The sequence below is a fragment of the Mus pahari genome, chromosome 12 (assembly GCF_900095145.1).
Source record: "Mus pahari chromosome 12, PAHARI_EIJ_v1.1, whole genome shotgun sequence".
Classification (NCBI taxonomy): domain Eukaryota; kingdom Metazoa; phylum Chordata; class Mammalia; order Rodentia; family Muridae; genus Mus; species Mus pahari.
The window spans coordinates 21,785,842-21,809,271 of record NC_034601.1 but is presented as its reverse complement, the minus strand read 5'-3'; the positions used below and the strand labels follow the sequence as shown (position 1 = coordinate 21,809,271).

Sequence of the window (23,430 nt, the reverse complement as noted above, 5' to 3'; positions counted from 1 at the left end):
TTTTAGTTATATATGAAAGGAAATATTTGCATATCTACCCGTTCCCACTGTATTTTTAAATTTTAAATTTGCTAATCTGATCACTGGAGACTCAAGGCTGAGGACAACCTCCTACTCAAAATGATATGTAGGAAAAGAAGAGCAAAGATGGTCTACAAAGCATAGAAGATTGAATTAATGTTTACAGAACAAGATGTTATTTAAACAATAAATAAATAAAAAGAAGAAAGAAAGAAAACCCTCACATGTTCCCTGGAATAAAATATGTACTTGAATACTGAAAGTTGTTCAAACAGCCAACTGGCTTTGCAGGTCAGCATTTAAAAGCCTTGACAAACAGTCCCTGGGTTCTGACCTTAAACTCCTTGAGCTCCTATTACTTGTGAGCATGCAGCTAACATTCCGTCCCTGGATGCCCTTTCTTGGTCACATACTCCATCATTAATGCACACTGCAGCAGGATACATAGCATAGAGCAGCTAATATATTCCGAGAGAGTTAATTAGAGTGAGTAAGCCACAGGATCTGAGTACATCTTTCTTTTTAGCATGTCAAGATCCAGTCCTTTCCGTGTTGCTTCCAAAATCCTAACTACGGGATGCCTGTGTATGCCACTATTCCAGGTAATCATTGGTGTTTTTAGGAGCTTTTGGAGGTCTCTTTGGGGTTGATATACTGAGAATTTGTCCTTTGTGTGATTTAACGACTGCATGGAAAGGATTCTTTTACCAGCACCCCATGATTTATATTAGTTATTCGCCAAAAATGAAAACCAGTACATCCATGGCCTCAAGTCTCATTTCTTTGTTACTAGCTTCAATGCTGTTGAAATTCATAATGCAAATGTACACTTTATTTTGTGATACTTTGCAGTGCTTTCAAACACAGAAATACTATCGACACAAAAACACCAGGGCTGTACTAATTTAGAAAATGTTTACCAATCTCTGCAACTCCCTGCATTCTTGACAGCTTTTTCAGTGATGACTGCTACAGACAGAGCCATTTAAGTGGCTAGTCTGTGGTGGCATCTTTTTGTAACCAATAATGGCATCCTTGTATGTCTGTTACTTGAATGCAAGGCATCTGAGAGATCGAAGGGTGCAGCATATTAAGACCTCCTTTCTCTATTTCATAACAACCTGGGGGATTGGCAGCTAATGCATTGGCCCTTTGGAGGTGATGATGAGATACCACACACTCCTTACAAGGGCACTACAGACGGAGAAGACTGGGAAGTGACTTGAAAGGGAAAGGCTGGCTTAATTTGTTTTATCTGTTAAGCTAGATCCCAAATGGTTTACATCTCATCATAAACAAAGTTTCTTTATAGACAGAATTTGAATGCTCATTTCCCTCCCGGTTAGTATGCAAATCTCTTTGCAGCATTTTAGCAAAAGAGAATACAACTCATTTTCTGTGCTTATAAATTGTTCATTATCGTGCTCTCTGATGGGCCAATCCATTGCTCCATATGGCATAAATACTAGGTGCTAAAAAAAGGTACATTTAAGATCAAGGGGAATGCACATATTAAATACAAAAACCCCAAACCTATCACTTGAAATTTGTAACAATTTATTTGTACTTATATTTACATGTGATAGTCTGGAAAAATACATGCTTCAAGTGACCTTACCAAGCCTCAGTGTTACATTAAGTGATGTTTGAGTGTCTCATTGTACAAGGGAGTGTCAATTCACAGAGAGAAAGTGGCATACAAAAGCAGTATCTAAAAAGAAACACCTCTTTTCTTGTGATTATGGGTGTGAAATGCTGTAGCCTCTAACGTTCATCACCTAGAACTAAGATAGTTTTGTTAGATTGCTGAGGAGTTTGGACCTCTCAAAGGTTACTTCTTTTTCTTCTTTGATAAATAAAAGGTTTTATTTTATTTTTCCCCCAAACAGGAATATCATGTGATCATAAATTTACTTCAGTAATTAAAAGTACTCCCTTTACATGTATATTTAACGACTATTGAAAGTTATAGGATTGAGTTCTGTTTCCATTGACTGGGAATGCTTTTCTTTAACATGAAAATAATACCTAAATAATGACCCTCTTGCTTCTCACATAAATGAGAAAACAAAGAAATTCAAGGGTCCCAATGACTCTCTAGATCAAGGAAAGTCTGTAGAGAAAACATTATACTGTTCAAATCCATCTCCTGTAGTATAAAGAGGAATTTCAGTAGATTTCCTACTCCTGATGAATTTAAGAATCTAACCAGAGACTTTTTTTTCAATTAAAACTCTGGGTATCAACAAAAACCGATGCTGCAAAGCTTTTAATTGAGAGAGAGAGAGAGAGNNNGAGAGAGAGAGAGAGAGAGAGAGAGAGAGAGAGAGAGAGAGAGAGAGAGAGAGAGAGAGAACATGTAAAATCACACTGTCTCCAGGCACTATTTTCATTAAAGGATTAGACAAATACAGTGCTTGAATTTTATTGTTCTAAATATGTGTTTCAGCGAGTGCTCTCGGATCTATCCTGTGAAGAAAATGAAATGTAAGTAAGTAAAAAATATTCCGTTTTTATTTAGCATTTGAAAAATTCAAAAAATCAGCAGACTCAAGTCATTTTAAAGCCCTAAAGATAATCATTTTTAAAAAATTCATGATTTCTAAAAACAAAACAAAACAGAACAAACAACAACAACAAAAAAAATCAGGAAAGGTAATTGTCATTGTGATAACTTTATTGAATAACGCAGGAGCTAATGGATCTCAAGACCTTTTGCTTCTTTTGGTTTCTTCTCCTATGAGGTTTCCATAGTTGTTTTGGCACAAAAGAACTGTAAAGTTCTCTTCCTTTGCCCCCAAACTGATAAGTATGGTGATTCAATGAATAGTTTCAAAGCAGTTCATTTTCAAATATAACTAAATGAGGCCACATTTTATCCTGCATTAGGTGTGCATTTCAAAGGGCGTCAGATGCGAATTGTGTGAATAATTGATTCATTTCATTACTTTTTGAGACTTAATGGTTCTCAGAATTCTATTCAGGAGATGAGGAGGTGCCATTAATAACGCTGATGATGATGAATGGGAACTGTAATGCAGTGTGACTGAGCACAAGTGTCAGGAAAGCTCTTCTGCCAAGCATTGCACTCTAGGTGGGGTCCTCTGCCAGCCAGCTGTTTTCAATTATCATTGCCTCAGACTCTCCCAGCCTTGTCCATGGGCAGTGCTTCTGAAGCAGGAGCTGGCAAAGATCGAGCTGTCCTCAGCGCTGGAACCATTCACAGTTTCAGATCCTCTTGGTGACAGTGTCTTTAGGATGTGTTGCTCTTTCAGGTCTGCATGCCCCTTCATTGTTGCTTCGTTGCATTAATTTTTGGATCCACTGTTGTCCTATCTCTTGGGCGCCATGACTGAGTGATTCTTCGTAATGTTTACTGGCCTCCAGACTTCAAGGCTGACCACATCTAGTCTCCTTATTTTCTGCCTTTGACATAGAATACACAGATGGCTGGGCTGAGCCTTAAGTGTTGACTCTGCTATCCAATCATTGCAACACAGAAGGATGGAACTGGGAAGCCTAATAGAGCTTCCGGGCTACTGCTTTCCCTTGATGCTAAAGGGCCTTTGAAAAAGAGGGAGATCATCAGTCCATAGCATGGCGTTAACTGATGGTTAGGTATGAGCTTTGTTTGGTAAACCATTTTACATCTCTGTGTCTGTTATATTTACCTTCATTTATTTTCTGCTGAGTAAATATTTAAAACAAAAATCGCCTCATCTAGTATTCAAAATAGTAGGAAAGGAAGGTAGAGAATACAAAAAAGTGCCTGATATTCAAGGGAAATAATATAAAAAAAGTAAATCCACTGAAGATAGACAACAATGCCATGCTCAAGATGGTGTTAGCCGCATGAGTCGATAATAAAAGATGTGCTATTTTAGGAAAAAACAAACATCCCATATCCAAACAAGAATCTCTTTGTCGATCTGCACATACTGGAGAATTAATTTAGAATTATTCCTTTGATCTGAGACCTTTTTTTTTGTTTGTTTGTTTTTGTTTTTGTTTTTTTGTTGAAAGAGTAACACAAATCTGTCTCAGAATTTTCCCTGTTCAATTAAATTGAAATATTAATGCAGCAGGAGGCCTGTGATTGGACAGGGAAAGGGGAGGTGGAGCAAAGAGTTGTAGGGACAGAGAGTGACACAGAGAGAGGAGGAGAAGCCAAAATGGAGGCAGATGGGCAGGAAGAAGATCCTGATCCCGTGTAGTTTTAAATAGCCACGGGTGGTTATGATATCATAAAGGATAGACTAACTGGGATAATTTGATCTAGATGGTCAGCTTTTATCCTTATCGATTGTTACTGAAATTATTGTATTGGCATCTTGTGAATTGAGAATTTATTGATATATAAATCTGACTTGTTAGCTTCTAGAGTTTTGTTTCTACTGGGTTGCTGGGTATTGTGGCAGCTGATCGCAGGGCGGACAGTTGTGTGGGTGCTGTCATGGCAGTGAAGGGAACTTAGGAGCCACTAGAGAGCTGGCGGACAGAGTAGCTGGACGGAGCGTGGGAACTTGGCGGTTCTTTTTTAATATTTCCCACAACATAATTCCACTAGTGAAAAAGATCCATAGACATGGTTAACTCTAAATATTCTTTGGAAATTAAAAAAAAAAATAAGAGAGAAACAACTGGTCCAAAGTTCATGTGCAAACAAAGAAAAAGACCTATGGTTGGATGCCAGAGAGTACAGGAGAGACAATAACTGGAAGGAGGTGGGGCAGGCTCATTCTGGTGAAGGCATGGTTAAATGAAATGCATTCTGGTTAACTAGCAGCCAAGTTTTTTTGTATATCAACGATGTTTCAAGATTTTCACAAGCAGTTTTGTACATTATAAAATGATCTACTATTAGTTCCTCTTAAATTTGCTTTAACCACTGGATAATTTTGCCATTTGGTTTGAATTACTCTTTGTATTTCTACATGGATTTTTGTGTAATAGTTAATGTAAATAATATATTGTTCTGCTTTATATATAATCTATATATTAATATTGATTGTGTTAAATAAAACATATTGCAGCCCCCTTTCATTTTAATTAGTTATACTTTTAATTTACTCCTCTCCTTATAAATAACCAATTACACTGTCAAAGAGTACATAGTAATTAACAAAATATGAATATGATATATAAATATAAATGACTTTGTAAATTAATTTCCAGAATAGATTTTCTAATGAGATGTCCATAATCTGTTTGGTTCAGTGGGTTGAACATCTTGTTGAATATTTGGGAAAGGTCAAGGTGTGCTGGTACATGCTTATAATCTCGGAACACTGAGGGAAGGCTGAGGCATAAAGATCTCAAGTTAAGAGCAATTGCTCTATATAACCAGTTCAAGGCCATCCTGAAGTAAGAAGAGAGACCCTGCCATTGAATGTAAAGACATAACTAAATAACACAGGGAAGCAAATAACAGACAAAACTTAGACTTGTACCCAGAACTGAGAATACAGTGTTCAGTATTTTTACCAAAAGGGTGTATTCATATCAACTTTTAATTCAATTTCTTGTACCCTTGGTGAAATATCTGAGGGATAAGCAGTCAGTGCTTTTTGTAGAGAGCATGCAATCTACAGTCAAGTTCTAGATGGCATGATTTGCTCCTCTCACACTTCCAAATTGTTACAGCTGAATCGCACATTGGCTTGTGTTAAGAAACGATTGTTTAAAAGAGCATATCCCATGGAATTTGTTATTTCATTTATTCTAAGAATATTATGAAGATGTTGTTTCTCCTGTTAGCAGAATTTTCTTCAGGCTTCTTCTGTACAAGGAACAGTTGTACCGTAGGTGAGCAATGCTCCTCCATCTATTCCTCTCCACATGGCTTTCTTTCCCCCGTTCTGTTAACTGCAGGGAAGAGGAGGCCTGAACCAGAGATCAGCCACACTGAGAAATGCCAGATTTCCAGCATTCAGTCAGCAAACTGATATCACTTTTTGCCTATTTTCTTTTCAGATACTCTCCCTGAACTTGCTTCTTAATTCCTTTCCAGCATTTCTTCAAAGCATCTTGGAACAGAGTTCTGGGTATATACTCCATTCGGAGATATAGAGCACGCCATTCCCAGTTGCAGTATCCCAGGGTGCTAAGGGACAAGAGGCCATTGCTAGTTCAATTCTATTTACTCTCTTGTGCCTTCCACAAAAAACAAACAAACAAATAAATAAATAAATAAATAAATAAAAAGCTATGCCATACACATCATTTTACCTGTAACTGGGTTTTCTCAGTTTTACAGAGAAGCAGAATAACAGGCTTCCTCTTGATGTCCCTGATGTTTGCACGTGAAATATTTCATGTGCAGCTAGGCACCTGGTCCAGAACATTTTCTGCATTGGGAAACACTGGATGATGGAAACAGAGGAGCAGCCCAGGAGCCAGGAGCTCTCCAGGTTGCTTCTTGAAGTCACCGTATGAACAAATTTGCAACTTCAGCTCATAGATTTACAGCACAGGGGGGAACAGTAAGGGTCAGTCTAGCCATCTGTGAAAGCGGGACTCATTCCACAACATCCAAATGAAAAACAGCCTAGGGGCTCCAGTGTACAGTGTATTTCCTTTGACATCTACTTGTAGAGACTTCTAACCATTTCAAGTGTTGCCTTAAATCTTAAAATCTAGTAACTCTTGTTTTTTTCTACATCTTTTCCTTTTTACTTAGAAATTTTAAATTAAAAAATTTTAATTATATATTAACTTTACATCCTAATCTCAGCCCCTCCTTCCCCCAATCTCCCCCCTCACATGGCCCCTTCCCTGGTCCCACCCCTGTCCCTTTCCTCTAAGAAGGGGGAGGCCCCCTCTGGGTGCCAACCCACTCTACATCAAATTACTGCAAGACTATGCACACCCTTTATCACTGAGGCCAGACAAGGCAGCCCAGTTAGGGATCCTTAGAAAGGCAGCAGAGTCATGGACAGCCCCTGCTCCCTTTGTTGCAGGATCTGCATGAAGAACAAGCTGCACATCAGCTGCATATGTGAGGGGGGCCTAGGTAATCTCTCTTTAGCATTCATACATGCATGAAATGTGTTTGAATCCAACCTACCCTGTCAACTCTTCTCCCACCTTTCCTCTCCCAGCTTCTAACACTTCTTGACCCCCCCCTTGTGGTTTCTCTGGCTCTTTCATACCCAGTGAGTTGAGTTAGTGCTGCCTGTATGTGCGTGGGTGTGGGCTTTTATTGCCTAGAGAGTGAACTGTCTCCCAGAGCTTGCATGCTTCAAGAAAAGTAGCTCTTCCTTTCTAGTGAAGAAAACAGAAATTAGCAACTGTCAATAGTTTCTCACACAGTGTGGGACTCATGAGCTCATTGCCTACCCAAGCTGGGTATTTGTGTTTTTGATATTCTGCAGGTTTTGTCCATGTGGTCCCAGTCATTGGGAGTTCATGTATCCCACTGCCATTTCTGGCAAGGACATGACATTACATCTGTCAATTACATCACCGATGCTCACTCCTTCTAGCTCTTATATCCTTTTTGTTGTTGTTGTTTGGTTGGTTTGGCTTTGGTCTTTTGGTTTTAGTTTGTTGGTTGGTTTTTCAAGACAGTTTCTCTGTGTAGACCAGGCTGTTCTGGAACTCACTGTGTGGACCAAACTGACCTCAAACTCAGAGATCCATCTGCCTCTGCCTTCTGAGTGCTGGGACTACAAGTATGCTCCACCATACTTGTATTGATCTTGTTCTTTTCTGCCTGCCCTCCAGGTTCCATGATGCTCCCTGAGCCAGTATGATATAGCTACCATAGTTAAACTTGAACACTGAACTCTTTTTTCTTTTTAACTTGATTGATAGCCAGTTTAAGACTAACATCAGCATCCTAGCCTGACTATTATTCAATGATAACTTTATTATCACCTTTCTCTACTTTGAGAATATTGCATTTAAAATTGGAGCCATTATAATGTTGTTTGAGTTTATTTAAGAACTCAAAAGTTACTTTTGAAAAAATACAGTTTGAGAAAGAGCTGGAATCCAGGAATAAGGAAGGATACCCCTCTAGTCAGAAGACCCATCTTCTAGCTTAAGACTTGCTCCTGAATAGCTCTGTAGGTTCTTCCTGAATTCTTCAATTCTGATGTCCCTCATACTCTGGATCTCAAGTGTGGATGATCAGAATGAAATGCACAGAACCTCCACAAGGGGGTGCACAGGCCTCAGAAGGAGAAAACAAAATGAGGTTGGGTATGTGTTAACCCTGAAATCTGTGTTAAATGACTCAACAGTTTCAAATAACAAACAAAATGAGGTACTCAATATTTGTGGTTGACTTTACATTATATGGACCATCATAAATGGAAAAGGATACTAGCAGAGATTTCTATTTGAAGATGAACTACTCCATATGCTTAGCCAAGAGCTTAGAGGTCACGGATCTAAAAACAAGAGTTCCTTGTTTGTTCATAGAGTTTAATTAGCATACTATGTTTTTGAGGCTGTTCATTTTAGTACTTCAGAATTTTATCATATACCCCCCTGCACACACAAGACTACAAAAGTCATATATGTGTATGTGTATAGATAGATAGATAGACAGATAATTTCAAATTATAAAAGTATTACACTACCTCAGATGAGTCTCCACAAGAACAATGAAGCCCCTTACTTGTCCAATGGTTCCTGCATAAACCAGATGGTTTGACTATTTGATCTTAGTACTCATTCTCTGGGCTCAGCAGGTAAAATGTTCACTGTACAGGCATTAGCACCTGGGCTCAGTCCTCAGAATTGGTGACAATGACACCATGTGCCTTACAAGACTTGTCATTGGTTATTTTCAAGCTCCTCCTCTGATGTTCAATTTCCTTAGAATCCTTTCTAATGTTCCACTCCAGTGTCCAGTTTTCTCTTAGCCACGTGTGTTTATGAACACTGCTAGCTTCTGAAGGTACCCCCAAATAAAAACATACCCCAAATCCAAAGCTCAAAAAATGAAAGCTAAATCAGATTTTGTTAGAGTAAAAGAATTTTTCGTCTTTTTTTGGGCACAAAACAAAAAGTCAAATACAAACAAATAAATTAAAAAACATGAATGATGTGCCAGATATTACTTCTGACTGCCCTGGAACACCTAGTGCACCACCTCCTGAAGAGAGCGGGGAGCCATACATTATAAATGCTGTCAAGCTATAATGTGCCCAGCATCACTTTAAGGTTGCCTGAAGATAGCATGACTATAAATATCTCCGTTTCCAAAGCTGACCAGGCTCTAGTGACCAGTACCATCGTGTCCTTCTAGGACGCCATGACAGTGTTGATGTAGCGAGTTCTGAAGGAAGATCCTCTACTTTCAGCATACTATGCCTCCCAGCACAGACAAGGTCAAAAAGCAACCACATTATTCACCAAAATGCCATAAAACAGTCTCTAAGCCACATGCTGAAATTCTGCTCCAATTGGACCAAGTCTGCACAGTTTAAATCACACTTGACAACAAAGTCTTCCATATTCTTTCTAGAATAGCCTATTAAGTCACACTTAAAGCATTCCACTGATTTCTAAATTCAAAGTCTCAATATCTACACTCTTCCAAACAAAAGCATGGTCAGGTCAATTACTGTAATACCCTCATCCCTGGTACCAACTCTGAGTTGAACAACACGTGTATGTTCACATGTTAGAAGTTAGTCCCACTTATCAGTGAGTGCATATCTAGTGGCTTCTTTTGTGATTGGGTTACCTCACTAAGGATGATATCCTCCAGATATATCCATTTGCCCAAAAACTTCATAAGTTCATTGTTTTTAATAGCTGAGTAGTACTCCATTGTGTAAATGTACCACATTTTCTGTATTCATGCCTCTAATGAGGGAACATCTGGGTTCTTTCCAGCTTCTGACTATTATAAATAAGGCTGCTATGAACATAGTGGAGCATGTGTCCTTATTACCAGTTGGAAGATCTTCTGGGTATATGCCCAGAAGAGGTATTGCTAAGCGGATATTAGCCCAGAAACTTAGAATACCCAAGATACAATTTGCAAAACACAAGAAAACCAAGAAGGAAGACCTTCGTGTGGATACTTCATTCCTCCTTAGAATAAGGAACAAAATACTCATGAAAGGATATAAGTACAGAGACAAAATTTAGAGCTAAGATGAAAGGATGGACTATCCAGAGACTCCCATCCGGGGATCCACCCCATCATCAGCCACCAAACCCAGATACTAATGCACATGCCAGCAAGATTCTGCTGAAGGGACCCTGATATACCGGCCACTTGTGAGCCTATGCCAGTGCCCAGCAAACACAGAAGTGGATGTTCACAGTCAGCTATTGGGTGGAGCACAGGGCCCCCAATGGAGGAGCTAGAGAATGTACCCAAGGAGCTGAAGGGGGCTGCAACCCTGTAGGTGGAACAACAATATGAACTAACGAGTACCCCCTGAGCTCGTGTCTCTAGCTGCATATGTAGCAGAAGATGGCCTAATCGGCCATCATTGGGGGAAGAGAGGCCCCTTGGATTTGCAAACTTTGTATGACCCAGCACAGGGGAATGCCAGGGCCAAGTAGTGGGAGTGGGTGGGTAGGGGAGCAGGGGCGGGGGGAGGGGTATGGGGAACTTTCGGGATAGCATTTGAAATGTAAATAAAGAAAATATCAAATAAAAAACATTTAAAATAATAATAACAATAACAATAATAATAATAATAATAATAATAATAATAATAATAATAATAATAAAATTGAAAAAGAAAAAAGAAGTTAGTCCCACCTTGGAGAATTTGCATCATAAAGGGCTCCATCTGGACAGCTGAAAAGGCAGAATGAGAATGGTGGGGTGCTTCTGACATTTTGTCCTTAAAGTGTTCCTCACTAAACTCTCCGTGCTTCAGAATATCTACTTCTACAATCAAAGCTATCACCATGAAAAATTTTATTTACACATCTAGTGTAAGTCTACTTGTCTTCTTTGTACCTTGAATGATGTAGAGATAGGGTCAATATTTCTTTGTATATTGGGAACTGATCTGTAGGAGAGTGAGTAGGTGGGTAGTCTGGGAAATTGGAGTATAATTGAGTATAAAGTTGAAGGCCCAAAAGAATAGTCTTTAGTTGTCTAAAATTAGACACTTATTGCTCTTTCTGTATGACTAGGTGTGTAAATTATGATGAGCGATATCCTGACGGCCGGTATTTCTGGTAAGGCTCTCTTCAAACTGTTTTATAAAACATGTGGGTGTATATCCACACTTCACCCACACACATGAAACAGCCGTGTCCATCAAATTTTGTCTCATTACAGACATTCTCTCCTGTCTCTGTCATTTTTCTCCCTACCCCCACGAGGAACACTGAACCTTGGGGACACAGGTATGATATACCTGCCCAATTCAGATCTTCACACTCTATAGTCTCTTTCTTTACAAGCTGATGAGTGAGTGGTTTAAGACTAGCATCGGCATCCTGGGGAAACACAGCTGAAGGAAAACTGGGTGTGTATGAGTCAATAGCTACAGAAATACCAGTTTCAGGGCAGTGTTTGCTAAGTGCCTCTTATGATGAAGAATGTATTGTTTTTAAGACTCAGAATGTATTCTATAGCTAGAGTTTGTTAATGATAAAATAATTATCCCCACATGAAAACTTTCTAAATGATTCTTCCACTTCTGGTTGTAAAAGCCATGCAACATAGCCAAATGTGTCTTTAATGAGATATTCCTCCAGCAAATTTAAAACAGTTCTTCTAACTCCCAAATCCAAGCTTGTGTATTTTCCAAAATTAACATTAACAATTCTGTTAATAAAATGTTTAATTTCTCAAAGGCAGAGACACTATGTTCTGTATCTTGAATCCTTAACCCGAATATCTCACACAGGTATATTTGTTTAAATACTAATTGATCAAATAAATAGAATGTTGATTAAAAGAAGAAGAAAACAAAGAGGAAAAGAAGATGAGAAGGAAAGACTGACTTCACTTTTACATTAACCCTCCAGTTTTCAAGGAACAAATTACTGCTACCAGCTATCAGCACTAGCCCTTTCTGAAGACACTGGCAATGCAGGGTGATAGCGGATTCCTCCTCCAAGAACTTGACATTCCTGTTTGCATTCCTTTGCTTAAGCATAGCTGAGACCCTGTGTACTTCCCAGACAGTGACAGACACTTGAACTCCTACATGCTCCACCTCACTTCTCCTCTCTTACTTTTGGTGCCAGGTTCTTCCTGCTGATTTTCTTAGTGGTTCTCCTTTGTGGAGTCGTGCTTTTCTGTCTGCAGTGCTGGCTGAAAAGGTGCAGAATCGATCCTCCCAGGCGGACCATGGCTGTTTTTGCTGTTGGAGACTTGGACCCCGTTTATGGTGAGTTGTTGACATTCTTCCGGGTTCCCCTACGAAATCGGGATAAACTATCATGTGGAGGCAGATCTACACACTTAGAAAATGCGTAACTATTAGGAGACTCAAAGGTATGTATTAAAGAGAGAGCGTACAAGATCAAGTCTGAAAAGAAAAGAGACCGCAGAAGGAACATATGCCTCACGGACTCATCTCAGAGAATGATAAAAGAGCCTAAGCAGTGTGTTCAATCAACAGTGGAATAGAAATGTGCGGAGGTAAACACTCCAAATGAGTGGGAGAGCTTATAGTTTAGAAGAGTGTCTCTTCGCTTTGATATCACTCTTTCCTACCCTGTAGTTAGAGTCGTAATTACTAAGCCTTTGCCAACCCATTTAACTCATCACAAGTAGCACTGAACCACGTTTTCTGAAGTAACAGCTGCCAATGGAGAGTCTGAAACCATAAGGATTGGACACAAGACAGCCCTGATGTACTTCCTCTGAAAAACCTCTAAGGAGTCCTGATTCGGCCAGCACCCATCCTATCTGTTCTATCCAAAATTTATAGCCTGGTCATCATTTTCCAGTTTTCACACAGGGAAGAAAAGGGGGAGGGGAGAGTTAGTGGAAGCAGTCAGTTTTATCTGTAACAGAGTGGAAAAAAACACTTGACCGTTTCTGTGTGGCTGTAGCTGGCTGTCATTTCTTCACCTGTAAGCATTGTCCCTTTATCTAGAGATGGCGAGATTTCTCCCAGCCTGGTAGTATGTTATCACACAGCTGACCAAAGAGTTCTTGATAAAAATTAACTTAGCTACCTTTTAGAAACTTGAGCCAGTGTGGAATTTTCAATATCTAAAACAGAGAAGCAAACAACTAAGTTAATAGAAAACGAAAACTTAAGAGACATTAACTTCCAAATATAGTATTAAGGGTCTATGGTGCGTTCAGCCGCAAAAGGGACATGTATACCACTACCCTGACCCTTCACAATGCTCATGGAACATGGCAGAAGAGAGGGCCAAAAGACTGTAAGAGCAAGAAGCCAAGGAGAACTGGCACAAAACAGTGTCTTCTAGAGATGACAGGGTGCTGCACTGAGGAATCCAGGGCAGCAGTGGCTGTCTTCACACTGTCAAGCCAGTAAACATTCCAGCATGGAAAGGGGAGAGGTACGCAGGATCTCATTCCTAGATGAGGAGCTACTGACAACTAATGGCTTCTGCAGGATGGTAGAGTAAATTTTACTTAAAGTTATGGCTCCTGGTAGGCCAACCATGCTCCAATGGATGCTCTCTACCAATGGGTCAGAAATAAGACTTGGTGGGTTATTAAAAATAAGGAGTACAGGAAATCCAGAGAAGGTAGGGAGGAAAGGGTGAACCTGGGAATGGTGGGAGGTGGGGGATAGACCTGGGAATGGATGGGAGGTGGGGATGGACCTCGGAATGGGTGGGAGATGGAGGTGGACCTGGGAATGGTGGGAGGTGGGGATGGACCTGGGAATGGTGGGAGGTGGGGATGGACCTGGGAATGGGTGGGAGGTAGAGGTGGACCTGGGAATAGTAGGGAGATGGGGATGGACCTGGGAATGGGTGGGAGGTGGAGATAGACCTGGGAATGGGTGGAAGGTGGAGGTAGACCTGGGAATGGGTAGAAGGTGGAGGTAGACCTGGGAATGGGTGGGAGGTAGGGGTGGACCTGGGAAAGGTGGGAGGTGGGGATGGACCTGGAAATAGTTTCCAGAAGTTGTTGGAGTAACTATGATCATTTACACATGAACGAATTTTCAAAGAATTAACAAAATTATATTTAAAAGAAAAATATTTAGTGATTCTTATTTTCTATAAATTTTCAAGCCTGAAGTCACTACTCAAACAAGGATAAGCCACTATCAATTTAAGAAATTGTTGTTTGAAAAGGATAATTAAATTCTACAATAACAAATAGATCTTTCTCCTAAAATAAAAATCACTTTTCATATAGTATCAAGAAACTTATGGTCACTAAACCTAACAAAATGTTTGTCAAAGGGATATTCATGGAAATATTGACCTCTTTTTCTTTATTTAAATACTTACTTTAAAATGTGATTTTCACACTTCCAAGCAAACTTTTATTTCTAAAGGAGAGTGCATAGCCTTATTTTTTGGCCCTTCTCTCTCTGTGAGGAAAACTCTTCCAGTAGGTTACCTTACATCTTAAGAAAAGTCGCTTGCTGTATTTTAAATATCTTACTTCTGAACTATAGGGTTGCAAGTTTTTAAAGAATGTTGTTATAGAAATGGTTATATAATATTTTTCTACTTGCTACATGACATACCTGATATTAAACTTGCCTGAATAGCAGATTCAGAAAAAAAAACAAAACACCACATTATATCTAACACGTTGTCTCAATAACATGCAGAGGTGGCCCTAAGACCTGGCCCTTAAAATCAGACTCTGATTAGGCTGAAGTCATTATAAACATAAATAAATAAATAATAAATTGATAGATAAAGAATAAAGAGAAGAAAAAGTTGTCTTCTAAAAAAGGTAATGTTTATTTCAAAACTACCAAGTTCTAATCAATAATTTGAGACTTTTCAGATCTTATCACTATTTCATAAGTGTCTACTTCAGTCTCTCAGGGCTATCTCCTCTCTCTCTCCTAGTCAATATATTAGTAGACCTTTGATATGAAATGAAGGTAGGTAGCTTTTAAATTCAGATATGACTACTCATATCCTAGCTCCCTTATGCCATGATACGAAGCACTGCTTATGAACGTTCCCGTATTTAAAGGGCCACATCTGAGAGTGGGTATTGCATTCTAGGATCTGAACTCCTGCCATTCCCCAGCCTTTCTCCTAAGCCTAGTGTTAAAGGTTCCGGTTCTTGCATGTAAAGAAATAGTTAACCCCTCTTGCAATGTCTCTTCAATCTCTTGCATCTTGGAGGACAGAGGCTCAATTGCCTCTTCTTATCTATATTTCTCTTACCAACTCAAGAGTGGGCAGAAGGCAGTCTCCATCTTCTGCTCCTCCCCTAGCCTGTCTGAGGTTGCTCACCCTGCTGAGAAGGCAGTCTTTAATGCAATGTTGACCTAGAGGCATGCCTCTTGGGATTCTTATGTCTGTTTGCTAGGACGAAATACAGGAGAGCAATTTAGGCAGCGGTAAACTCTACCAACCTAGGGATTGTTAGCAAATAATCTCAGGAAGGAAATTCCAGAGATTATCTTAAGACAATTCACATCCTAGACCCACACTGGATTATTACACTAGATGAAAATTTCATTATGTATTTACACTCTGAACATATCTGCTTCCTTTTTAAGTATTTACTATCTCAGGAAAGGAGAGCCCTCCCTGATCTTGTAGTTCCTGTAAAACACTGTAAGGATAAAACAAACTATATCTACCTCCATATCTCTTACAAAGGATGTGCTCACAGCAAGTTTGATGTGTGAGTTTTATACACATCCTCTATTAAGAAAGGGGAATAAATAGAAATCGCTTGAGTGACATTGATGAGCTATGAGAATACAGATTATGGCTCCTGACTCACTTCCATTTCTGACACACAGAGGATGTTCCCCTACCCTAGGATCCAGGATGTAGAAAGTGGGTCATTGGAAGCATCTTAATGGATGTAATGCATTTGATGTGTTAACCCTCAGTTACTCCTGGACCTTTACTTTATTTCTTCAAAAGTTATTCCACTTTAATACCACTACTTATTGCATATATTAATTGAAATTGCTCTGTTATTTTGACATGAAGGGTCAAAGATGTGACACTCAGGGTCTTGCAGACATTGCCCTCAAAAATGAAAAGCCAAGAGGAAAATTTTAACTGATGATTAAAGGCTAAAACTATCTGAACTTTGCTATTACTAAAATATATAAAATAGGCAATTTTTAAATATATGTAGCATTTCCTGCCAATATTACATTGCTTAGGTTACCAATTTATTAGATTAGAAATATGAAAGAGAAAAAAGTAGCAAAGGCTCTGCATTCTCATAAGGAACATTTAGGGAAGGTGTTCCCAGCAGAGTCATAGCAATGTCTGATGAGATGTTAGCTCTGCGAAAAGTCCCTGGGATGTCAATCAAACACATGAGGCGAGAGGGGCTTCTTCTGGTCCAGCAATGGCATCTTTTCACAGTACTCTGCTGACTCGGTGCTCAGATAAATGGATCCTACTTCTTTCTTAGGACCTTTGCACTTACATGAGATATTCTAGGGTCAGATGCCTCCCTGTGTGGTCACCAGATCCAATAGAGGAGACCTTGACATTTAATGCACTCCATCATCCCTGTTGTGTTCAGGCTTTCAATGTGAAGTTCATTATTCACAGGAAAGGAAGAAATCATCCCTCTGGTATATCCTGCTCTGGGCCATGTGGTGTATCCACTGAGTTCATCTTATCAAGTCCTACTGGTTAGTACCTCGGTACATGAAAGTCTTTGGAGTTAAAGCCTTTAGAATGCCAATTCATTTAAAATAATGTAAGCAGTGAGGATCTTAATACAGTCTGACTGGTACTCCTCTGAAAGGAGTTCAACATGGAGACAGGACCAGAATGGAGAGAAGATGCTGTGAAGACACAAGTGGAAGATGGCCATCTGCAAGCCGAGGAGGGCAGTCTCAGAAGACAGGAAGGAGCCTTGCCAACTCTAGATCTTGAATAGCTCCTCCAGAATCATGAGGAAAGAATTCTGTTGATAAAGACACCCAGCTTGTGGTACTTTTCTGTGGCAGCCATTAGCAAACTCATTTAGAATCTCAGCAGGGGAAGGGTTGCCTGAGAATAGAAGGAATTCAAGAAGGTCAGGAGTTAAGGAAATAGAAGATAAGGAACAAGAATCTTAGTTTGGTATTGGAGATGCATGAAGATTCGTGGCCATCGGTTCACTTCATAGAGATTTTAAACCACCCCTTTCTGTTCAGCTATGTGTGCACCTCCTGTTCCAGGATCCAGTCAGACTCTCATAGGCAGTTTTCCTTTCTTTGTCATCCTCATCCCTACACTACACTGCCTTCCATGTCCAGCTCTGCTACAAACTAGGACAATATGCCCTCAGCTCCTTAGGTCTTCTTAAGTGTGATCAGCTGTGAGCCAGCTTCTCATTTGCTCTTGCCCCTTTCTCTCAGGCTTTAATAGTAGAGTTATGTAGCTGTTTTGTCTCCACCACTTGAATTAGGAGTAAAATGACACCTTACTTGAACTCCTTGTCAGGTTCAGAAGGTTACCTGCTATTTTAATAATGTTTTGGGAGCTTGAATATAACTGGTAATTCAAGAGAAAGTGCAGATGATTTGCAACCATTTCCACTCCCATTCCCTTTCCCGTTCTCCCTTCCCAACAAATGTGGAGAATAAGATAGCACACAGTGTGTCACTTCTTAAAGGAATCCATGCAAGTTTTAACTAATGGCAGTACAAGGATCCCATCTGTTATGGCTAGTACATTCCATAATGTAGAATGAGGCTCATAAAACAGTGAAGTAGACATTGCAGTGATTTCAAAATTATATATTTTAATCTATCATCTATCTATCCATCTATCTATCTATCTATCTATCTATCTACCTACCTACCTATCTATTTTAAATTATATATACATACACACATATATATAATTTTAGTTTTTTGAATTGTGTTTTAGTTTATGTTTGAAAAGTAATGTCAAGTGACTTTTACAATGTATTAACACCAAAAATAATTCACTAAAAATAGGGGTAAAATTGTAACCTAGTGGAAAGTAAGGCTGTAGAGCAGAAAGGCTAAATCGAAGCTCATTTTAATAAGGAAGTAAGCATTTAATGCTATGATGGGAAATGAATTGGAGGTTTGAGAGGTGAATGGAAAACAGTTAAGACTGGCGTTAGGTAAGAGCTGAACACTCACTGGAAGAGATGGGAGGAAACAACCGTACCTCTGTTTGTCCACACATTAATGAGCACTGCTAGTTTACTCTGAAGTCTATTTTGCATCCCTAATAAGGATCTCCAACGCTGCTTCCTCCAGGGATGCTCACTCTGCCTGAGCCCCTCGGGGCTGATATAGCCCAGGTATCCCGACTTCCAGCTATGCAGTTTCTCTAACCCCATCCCCCATCCTGTTCTGCAGTTTCACAGATTGCTTTTTTCAGAAGAAAAAAAAAAAAAAGGAAGAAGAAGAAGTGCTGGTGGTTTTGCCAGCAGTGATTAAATGTGAGTTTCCTCCATTGGTAAGAGCCAGGAGGACTGCAGACCTGGACAAGTAGCAAGCTTTTATATAGTCAACTCTTTCTACCTGTAGGTGGCTCTGGATTCTTTTATTACAGGATCTATTAGCGTTTCTTCGTATGGTTTGCATTCTACATGTAAATACCCTAGGGCATGCTAGGAAGGGAAGACAGTGTACTTCATTCGCACATTTCTGCTAATGGTAGGTGAGTCAGCATTTTCAGGTGTGCATACCTCCACTCTCATTTGCTTAAATCGGTGCTACCGTTCTCAACATGCTGGAGATGCAGAAACAGACATTTGAAGATGAAGCCTCCCAGTTAGCGTACCATAGAACTGTGTATGACTCATGTTCAGGCTCTCTAGCCTTTCCTCTATGTGAGGAAGGAGTGATAAAACAGGGAACAATAAGCAGGCATGGTGATTCGTATCTGTAATCCCAGAACTCCGGAGATATAATCAGGACAACTGCACATTCCACCTTGGCCTGGGCAACAGAGTAAGTTTAAAACCAGGTGGAGCTAGGCAGTGAGATTTCCTCCTTCCCCACTTCCCAGTGCTCCAATGAGGACAGAAAAGAAAGCAATGAAAAGTATGATAAAGTAAGTCAAGTCTGTTGCAATTATTATCAATCACATGTGAAATCTGGACTCACTACAATAACTCATTAATGACTGTAGGGTTTTACAAAATTCAATAAGAAATGAGTTCTTCAACCAACAAGTTTTCCGGCAAAGCCATAGGATTTTCCCAATACACTTAAAATGAGTTAAGATGTTAAAAGATAAACATAAGGCTGCTAAGATGGCTTGGTACCGTAAAGGCAATTGCTGACAAGCCTGAAGACCCCAGTTCAATCTCTGCGGATCCACATGGTGGACAGGAATGAGGTGACTTCTGCAAATTGTCCTCTGACCTCCCTATATGCCTTATAAACCAACGCATACACAAATAGACAAACCCCTTGCTCCAGTACTTCTAATCCCATGAACTTGTATTTAACCATACTTTCAAAGTTTTCTAAAACCATTGGTTTAATTAGCTTATCTATAAAACACCTATGGTTTACATAACAACCATAAAAGCAACAGGGAAATTGTAGTGTAGGGGATCCTATTTCTTCACCACAGGGACAAACTGTCAGAATCATACCACCCAGATCACAATATTGATGTCAGCAGGATAAATCAATGAAAACTAACATAAATAATACATGTGTCAAGCCACTGGTCAAACTGGCAGCGGGCTAAGTTTGTGCTAAATTTGCATTGACTTCATTATCAGCTGTCGACCAGGAACATAGCTACTGTTCATGCACATGTTCTGTATGGAGGTAATTATTGAGGTAAGGAAATCAGCTTTAATTCTGTGTGAAGGCATGCACCAGCTTAGCCGACCTCAGTCCAAGCTTATGTCCTTCAAGAGGTTTTTATCTCACAATATTTTTACTTAGTGATTTTTGTCATGTCTAATGAAACACTGTATAAGCATTAAAGTTGCATTGATAAGAAGATAATGTTACAGATTTAAGTTGCTATATGTCCTTAGCACGACGCCATATTTGATGCTACAAAAGAGCGGTAATCCTTTGCCATGTCCCTGGCTCACTTCAAATGCTACACATGCATTTTTTACCTTTTATTTTCTTCTTCAGAAAAAAGAAACTTTTTCTAAGTTTCTTTCTTCAGAAAATTAATGTTCCTTTTACAGAGACAGACACCATTCTTATCCTTTTGCTAAAGAAGAGAAAAGTGAGCTAAGTAAATATAATATGATATATTATAATATAATAACAGCATGGAGGTGGATTGGTCAATTAAAAATCTCTTCTAAGAAAAATACTGGAGAATGAAGTGACACATATTTAATGCATTTCAGTTTTCATCATCCATACAAAGTAATCCTTTTGGTAATGTGTATATGGGTTCCAGGAGTGAGCTAATGTCTAGCACTCAGAATTCTGTTGGTAACTATGGTATGTTCTTTGTAATCTTCCAGATGCAACCAAGTCTGAGGCATTCAAGGAAAATGAGTGACTCTCTTCTAGGAGAGGACTAGAGGAAACAATTTTGACTTTGTAGCCTGTACAGTTTCAAGGGGGAGTAATGACCTTGCCATTATTATTCAAAAGCAGATATAATCAATATGTAAATATTTGGGAATGTTTGTGTTTTCTTTAAAGTTAATATATTAAAAATGTCAATGAAATTCAGAGTTAGACAAATACCCAGGATAAAAGAATAAGTATGCAAAAAGAGAGGGCTATAAAATATTACTATTGATTTTTTTTTCCAGTGACTCAAAAATGGTCCTTCAAGGAAATATGGATTTCTGAAATAGCCACTGGAAAAAATTCAAGGTCTTTCAAGGTTACAACTTTGGAAAAGAAATGTTTGTTGAATTATTGTATCATATATAATATTTTTGTAAGAACATTCATTCAAAAGCTTTTCTTTATAATGTCTTTATTATGTGTGCATTTTTAAGTGCAAACTTGTTATAACTTATCTCAGCATGCTTGCTACTTACTACAATGAAACACTGCATTATTTGTATTTATGGCATTTTGAGAACCTAAACATGGCACCAGGCTTTAATAACAGCCCAATGTTCCTTGTGATGCTTGGGTTTCCTTTGAGGAGACCTTCAGCAAAGACAGCATTAGTATTTAGAGGAATCATGTTCACATCAGAGAGCATTTCTTTCTGGTTTCAGCTGCTACACTGTAACTGTTTCCAGGCAGATTCATCAGTAATGGCATGAGCTGATCATTCTGGGAAATTTGCTCCTTACACTAACTCAGCTATCATTGTGGTGAGAAAGGTGGCTGTAAGTGGTTTTCTCAAGGGCACAAATAAATCTCTGTTGCTCCAGTGATCCAAGAGAGGACAGATTTCATCTCCTCCATGCACTGTCTGTCACCTGAGAGATGATACCCGCTCTTTTTGTTTTCCAGGTGCAGAAACGACTGGAAGTCCAACATCTGGAATCTGCCATCCTACTCAAAACACTGAACTGTGCCCTGCTTCCTGTTTTGGTGCATTGGGTCCTCCACCGCCATATGAAGAAATTCTAAAAGCAAACTGATTTTATCCAGATGCAGTAGCTATATTTGTATATACAGTGATTTTTAGGCACAACTCTTTGGCTTAGTTGAATTTCCTGGATACCTACTGTAGAGTCTGGAACACTTGCAAGCAGACAAAAGAGTGAAGTGGATGGCAGGAAGAAATACTGGCCCTCGTGGTGTTTTAGTGAGTGAGCAGTCCCTGGGGCATTGCTTTGTTATACTTTTAGACTAGATAACATTGGCATTTTAGTTCTTAAGGAGGCAGAAATAGGTGTGGCTCCCACTGTCTTCCACATCATATTATTTGATGCCCTGACATCTCCATCCTCATCCAGCCTCTACTAGAGAGTCAGTGTAAAATAAATAATTTAACAGTGGCTCACACATAGATTTGGGTGTGGCTAGAGGGAGAATATTTGAGTTGAATTTGAAATGAAAGAAGAGGAAGAAAATCCTATTTGAAATTGATAGAGGAAAATAAATGAAAAGGAAGAGGAGAGATCACAAGAGTCAATACAAGAAGTTTCATTCCCCACTGAAGCAGAGAGAAAGTGCACCTGGAAGCAGAAGATTGCCAAAGATATAAACTGTAGGTAATGATGCTGTGCGGAGGAGAGTGGGCGAAGCATCTCATTGTCCTTGCAGAATGTGATCTCTAGAGCCCAGTCTTTCCCAGGTCCCTCAGGATTTGCATTTATTGCAACAACATAAGAAGAAATTCTGTTTTAGATGCTGCTTGACCAAGGCAAGTCTTATAAAGGACAACATTTAATTGGGGCTGGGTTACAGTTCAGAGGTTCAGTCCGTTATCATGAAGGCAGGAACGTAGACACACCCAGGCAGGCATGATGCAGGAGCTAAGACTTCTACATCTTCATCTGAAGGCTACTTTCAGAATTGGCTTCCAGGCAGCTAGGAAGCCCACACCCACAGTGACACACCTAATCCAACAAGACCACACCTACTCCAATAGGACCAGTCCTTCTATTAGTGCCACTCCTTGGGCTGAGCATAGATTAAACCATAACAGATGCCTTTTTCAGCTTGAAGACTCTGACAGAAGTAGCAATGAGAGATTTCCAAGTATCCCTTGGCAGTGGCAGAGTCAGGGAAAAGAAGAAAAATTCCATGCCAGATTTCACACGAGGTAGTGAATTTGCTTCATAAAATCATTGACATATTCACTTGATTGTCAAATTAATTTAACTAAAATCTAACTAGTCTTTTCTCAATTACTTCCTACAGCCCAGTCAAGGACTTGTGCCTTCTGTTCGTATTACTTTGTATAAATATGTTGTCTGAAAAGGTTTTTAGTTCCTACTTTCAGAATTTCCAGACTCTGAAGGTTTCCTATTAGCACAATTCTAGTATAGCACACTACTGTCAGTCTTCACTAGAGTCCAGTGATAGATCTAAACTGGTGTACTAGGCCTGTGTTAGTTCTCAAGTATCCTATTGATAATATTGACAATTCAAAGATTTAGAAACACATTCCATATTCCCACACATGTACAGGATCTCATAGTATAACCCACTTCATCTGAGGCTATAATCTTCGTCTGATGAGCCTAAGGGATACATCATCACCCCTCAATGCTCTGTTGTACATTCTGTGGGTTTGATGGATTTGTTCTGGCATCAAGCACTATGATCAGGAGACCTTACAGACTCACTGCCATGAGAATCTTCGTTCTCTTTACCCAGGTTTCTTCCTCGATTCTAGTTCTTGGCCACCAGTGATCTGTTTAATGTGTCCTGTTTTGCTTTTTCAACGGAGCATTCATTTGAACTCATACAGTTGTTGGCTCTTAAGCTT

At 39.4% G+C, this 23,430-nt stretch overlaps 1 protein-coding gene across 2 annotated transcripts; it reads left to right on the top strand.

Moving 5' to 3' along the window:
* The first annotated feature begins 438 nt into the window (after positions 1–438).
* Tmem207 (transmembrane protein 207) lies at positions 439–23,430 on the top strand. Of its 2 annotated transcripts, XM_021210108.2 has the most exons (5): positions 439–623; positions 2,471–2,508; positions 11,140–11,184; positions 12,205–12,347; positions 21,501–23,430. In XM_021210108.2, the coding sequence occupies exons 1-5, from the start codon at positions 549–551 to the stop codon at positions 21,629–21,631; spliced, it is 432 nt and encodes a 143-aa protein (XP_021065767.1). In that variant the 5' UTR covers positions 439–548; the 3' UTR covers positions 21,632–23,430. The 2 variants fall into 2 exon arrangements, with proteins under 2 accessions (XP_021065767.1, XP_029400591.1); XM_029544731.1 differs by lacking the exon at positions 11,140–11,184 and having other exon boundaries at positions 21,501–22,420.

Bases quoted from the DNA above. Each gene is read 5' to 3' on its own strand.
- Tmem207 (XM_021210108.2), top strand. From the start codon at position 549: ATGTCAAGATCCAGTCCTTTCCGTGTTGCTTCCAAAATCCTAACTACG. The intron at 624-2,470 runs GTAATCATTGGT...TATGTGTTTCAG, and splicing joins TGTGTATGCCACTATTCCAG to CGAGTGCTCTCGGATCTATC. The intron at 2,509-11,139 runs GTAAGTAAGTAA...CTGTATGACTAG, and splicing joins TCCTGTGAAGAAAATGAAAT to GTGTGTAAATTATGATGAGC.